General features: G+C 55.0%; 1 protein-coding gene across 1 annotated transcript; it reads right to left on the bottom strand.

The window, feature by feature from the left end:
- Positions 1 to 347: 347 nt before the first annotated feature.
- LOC125941959 (uncharacterized) lies at positions 348 to 2,961 on the bottom strand. Its single transcript, XM_049659842.1, is given in 4 exon segments — positions 348 to 874; positions 1,520 to 1,607; positions 1,609 to 1,644; positions 2,323 to 2,961. Coding segments are annotated over 4 exon segments (1,290 nt in total).
- Positions 2,962 to 4,867: the final 1,906 nt, after the last annotated feature.

Below are 4,867 nucleotides of genomic sequence, written 5' to 3'. Positions count from 1 at the left end.
TCTGGTTTTATCGCTACCCTTCTCTTTGGCGTCTTCGCCCACGGCCGGCTCGTTAGTGGTAGCCACCTCGTGAGCATCACTGACGTGTCCGCCAGTGCTTTCCGGCGGGGTGGTTTCGGATTCCTTACGTGTTCTCATCTTCGAAGCCAGCGCCGTTCGCGGTGCTCGCATCGAAGCGTTCACCGCTGTAGCGCGGGTAACAACAACAGACTCAGTAGGTGCAAGCAGTGGAATGCTTTATTGAAGATAGCGTGGCTGCTTTTATTCTCTGTGCATCAGCACGAGCATGCGCACTTCGGGTTGCGATAAACGGGCTTGCGTTGTCGCGATACGGCACTTCCTCCCCTTTAGAAGCCTAGCCTGTCGGGAGGCCTCCTTGTGCGCGTAGAACGCCTAGGAAGTCCTAAGCCCGCCGGTACACTGGAGGTTACTTCACTGGAAGTCAGGGGTGTACCAAGTGATCCGTCTGATGATGGTTCAGCGTCGTCCACTGGAGAGGGTTGATCACTCTCTGTGACTTGGTTGTCTCCGGGCCGTGTTGCGTTGAATTCTTGCTTTACGTCATCCGCTGCGAGTCGTGGCCGCACTTGGTCCACGTGACGGCGCTGCACCCCTCCTGTGGTGTCCACCGTGACCATACGCCTACCTCTTGTTGACGTCACCGTGTCGGGTAACCATCTCTGGCCAGCGTGATTATACTGCCGTGACCAAACAGGCGCTCCCCGTAAAAAGACTTGTGACAACGGTGCCGGGGGTCTGCTCACCGTGGGATCCCGTGCCACCTCTTCCTCTGGAAAATGTGCGCTTAGGCGGGTCCTGGGTAGAAAACCCAGCAACATCTCGGTGGGCGACTTGCCATCTCGAGTCGGTGTTGCCCTGTAGCGTAGCAAGAACTTGGAAATACAATTGAGCAGACTTCCATCCTTATTTTTCTTGATACCTTCCTTAATGGTGCGCACTGCACGCTCCGCCAATCCATTTGACTGTGGATAGTATGGAGCGGAGATAACATGACACACATGGTTATCTTTGAAAAATCTTTCAGTCACTGAACTGTTAAATTGTGGCCCATTGTCGGAAACGACTGTATGGGGCAGACCAAAACGCGCGAAGATCCCTCGCAATACTTCGACTGTAGTTTCTGCACTTGCTGTCTTAAGGGGTACTGCCTCTATCCATTTGTTTCCGCATCTACCACCACCAAGATCATGTGACCTTCCACTGGCCCTGCATAGTCGATATGCAGGCGAGACCATCGTTTGGTGGTTTTCGGCCAGCTTGAAGGGACCTGTTCCGCTGGCATGGGCCAACATTGCACGCATTGCTGGCAGCTTTGTACCAGCTTCTCTATGTCGTGGTCCAATCCGGGATATCAAAACATCGTACGGGCCTAGGCGCTTCATTGCAGTCATGCCTGGGTGGGTGTCGTGAAGTTCTCTCAGAATAGGTACCCGCACGGTCTCGGGCAGCACCACACGATGACCACAGTATATTAGACCTTTGCTCACAGTGAGTTCGTATCTGCGGGTGAAGTACGGCTGAAGGCACTGTTGCTCCGGCCCCAGCTGGTTTGGCCAACCACGAAGAATCCACGTCTTCACCTGTCGGGAGAAGCATGTCCTCGCTCGTGCTGTCTGCAAACTGCTGCGCGCTAAGATAGAAATCTGTCAAAGCTTGCGCATGTAGCACATATTCGACGGGATCATCTTTACCAGGGTGCCCTTTGCTCCGGCAGCGGCAAGCGGCTCAAAGCGTCGGCATTCGCGTTCAATGACCCTTTCCGGAATTCTATGTCATACTGATACGCTGATAAAAGGAGCGCCCAACGCTGTATCCTGGCCGCCTGCCATCTGTGGAATTGGTTTCTCGGGATGGAACAGCCCTGTCAACGGTTTATGATCCGTTATCAAACAAAATTTATTACCGAAAAGATAGTCTCTGGACCTTGTCACCCCGAAAACTAGGGCGAGTGCTTCCTTTTCCAGTTGCGAGTAATTGCGCTCCGCCGGCGTCAAGGTTCTAGAGCGAAAAGCTATGGGATAGTCTTCGCCCTTGATGCGGTGGGACAGCACTGCGCCCAAACCGACCGATGATGCATCAGCATTCCAGTCGAAGGGGTTTTCGCGGGTCATAGTGGACAAGAAATTTAGCCTTGCCTAAGGCACCCTTTGCTTCTTGAAATGCGCTGTCCTGCGATGGCCTCCATTGCCATAACACCCCCTTTGCCAGCAAGCGATATAAGGGAGCCAGCGTCGTTGACAAGTTGGGCAAGAATTTAGCATAATAAGTAACCAAGCCCAAGAAAGATTTCAGCTGGCTTACCGATGTTGGCTTCGGCGCGGCCAGTACCGCCTCGAGGTTATCTTGCAGAGGATGCAGACCTTTGGCATCGATGCGGTGCCCCAGAAACGACACTTGTGCTTCCGTGAACCGGCACTTGGCTTTGTTCAACTTCAAGTTGTGTTCACGAAGCCGCTGAAACACCTGCCGCAGTACCGATGTGTCGTTTTCCTTCTCTGCCACAATGATGTCGTCGAGGTACACTTGAACATTCGGCAAACCTTGCAAAATCGATTCCATGCGTCGCTGGAACAAGGCGGGGGCTGAAGCAATTCCAAATGCTAGGCGATTGTAGCAGTAAAGGGCCCGGTGTGTGTTGAGTACCGCGATCTTTCTAGCTTCGTCGTCCAGCGGCAGCTGATTGTACGCGTTGCGCAGGTCCAGAGTGCTGAAGACTTCGCCTCCAGAAAGCGCCGCAAATACGTCTTCAACTTTGGGCAGGGGATACTGTTCCAAGTGCGACGCCGGGTTGACTGTCAACTTGAAATCGCCGCACAATCGTATATCGCCGTTCTTTTTTGCTACCGGCACCACCGGTGTTGCCCAATCTGAAAGGCTTATCGACGAAAGCACTCCGTCTTGTACAAGACGGTCGATCTCGGCTGAAACCTTGGAGCGCATGGCATAAGGCACTGTACGTGCCTTACAGAAACGTGGGCGGACTCTTTCTTAAGGTGTAATTGCACAGGGGGGCCCTTGCAACAGCCAAGCTTGTTCTCGAAAAGATCGGAAAATTCATCGAGCAGAGGCGCCATCTTGTTATCACGAACAACATTTACACTCGAGGTGGTTCCAGTGTCCCAGAAGGACACACCCGCCTTACGGAAGGACTCTATTGACACGTACACATGTTTATCTTTCACCGGTAGCCGCTTTCAACATTGGCTGACAAATGTTAAACGTTATCGCTCGGCGCAGGACGCGCCTGCATTGGAAGCTTCTCGGACGTTATCAATGCTTCTATCCGTCGTCTGTGGTCGCCGAGGCCCATGTAATCTGATTGTATGAGCGACGCGAATTATCTAGAACTTTCTGGAAGACACGCGGGCATCAGGGATTAATCTGGAACCTTCGATGACTCAGGTATAAAAGCCGACGCGTTTCGCCGCTGATCAGATTTTCGACGATCGCCGACTGTGTTCGCCGCTATCGTTGTGCTTTGAGTGTAGCTTGCTTTTGTGGGCACAGGTTCGCCCAATAAACAACCAGTTTCGTCATACACAGTTTTGTGACTGTTTTCTCTACCGTCACTACTACGTGACATCTGGTGGAGGTGCTAGTTCGTTCATGCACCGAACGCCCCCGCAAAGCCGCGACCCAAGCCCGAAACCGGAGAACGAGACCAACGTCGCCAAGGACCAGCGAGCTAGCCGTAGGCAGCAAGGACTTGTGCCGGAGTTCGGACTTCTTCCCGAAAAGACCACTGCAATCAAGGCCAAGTCAACGACCTCAATGGCAGCCCCAGCGTCCCCCATCCTGCTGCAACAACCTCGGGAGCCCCCGACCTTCCGTGGATCATCGGCTGAAGACCCTGAAACCTGGCTGGAGACATACGAGCGGACCGCGACGTTCAACAAATGGAGCGACGAAGACAAGCTACGCCATGTCTATTTTTCGTTGGATGACGCTGCTCGGACGTGGTTTGAGAACAGAGAGACCACCCTGGTTACGTGGGACCTTTTTCGTGAAAACTTCGTGAGGACCTTCACGAGTGTCGTACGAAAGGAGAGGGCAGAGGTTCTCTTAGAAACCAGAGTGCAGTTGCCGAACGAGAACATCGCGATCTTCACGGAGGAGATGACTCGCCTCTTCCGCCACGCCGACCCCGACATGTCTGAAGAAAAGAAAGTTCGGTTCTTGATGCGGGGTGTCAAAGACCAACTATTCGCCGGATTGATGCGCAACCCGCCCAAGACTGTCGCCGAATTTCTTTCCGAGGCTACAACGATCGAGAAGACGCTTGAAATGCGCGTCAGGCAATACAACCGCCGTGCCCTGACCAACTACGCCGACGCTCAAGCGCTAGGCGCCGACGACCTGCGCGAGACCATCAGAGCGGTCGTTCGCGAGGAGCTGCAGAAGCTCTTTCCCAGGTCGCAGCCTCACGTGGCATCTATCGCCGACGTCGTCAAAGACGAAGTTCAGCGCTCACTTGGAGTTCCCGATGTGCAGCCACAATCGCCGCAACCCCAGCCGGAAGCGCTGACCTACGCCGCCGTCGCCCGTCGTCAAGGCCCCCCTCCGCGCTCGCGCCAGGGCCCCGTAACGCCGCAGTTCCGTCGTCCACCGCCGCCGCCGCCAGCACGCCTGCCCGTCGCCCAGCGCAGCTACCAGAGGAAGACGGACATTTGGCGCGCCGCCGACCATCGCCCGCTCTGCTATCACTGCGGGGAAGCCGGCCATGTCTACCGCCGATGCCCATACCGCGAAATGGGCCTACGAGGGTTCCCCGTCAACGCGCCGCGTCCCGATCGAGGTGAACGACCGCGCGACATCGCTGACTACCTCGCCGGAGCCCAGTGGCAAC

Source organism: Dermacentor silvarum, unplaced genomic scaffold (genome assembly GCF_013339745.2).
Source record: "Dermacentor silvarum isolate Dsil-2018 unplaced genomic scaffold, BIME_Dsil_1.4 Seq72, whole genome shotgun sequence".
NCBI lineage: Eukaryota > Metazoa > Arthropoda > Arachnida > Ixodida > Ixodidae > Dermacentor > Dermacentor silvarum.
The sequence above is the reverse complement of the archived record's forward strand: the minus strand, read 5'-3'. Positions and strand labels throughout refer to the sequence as shown.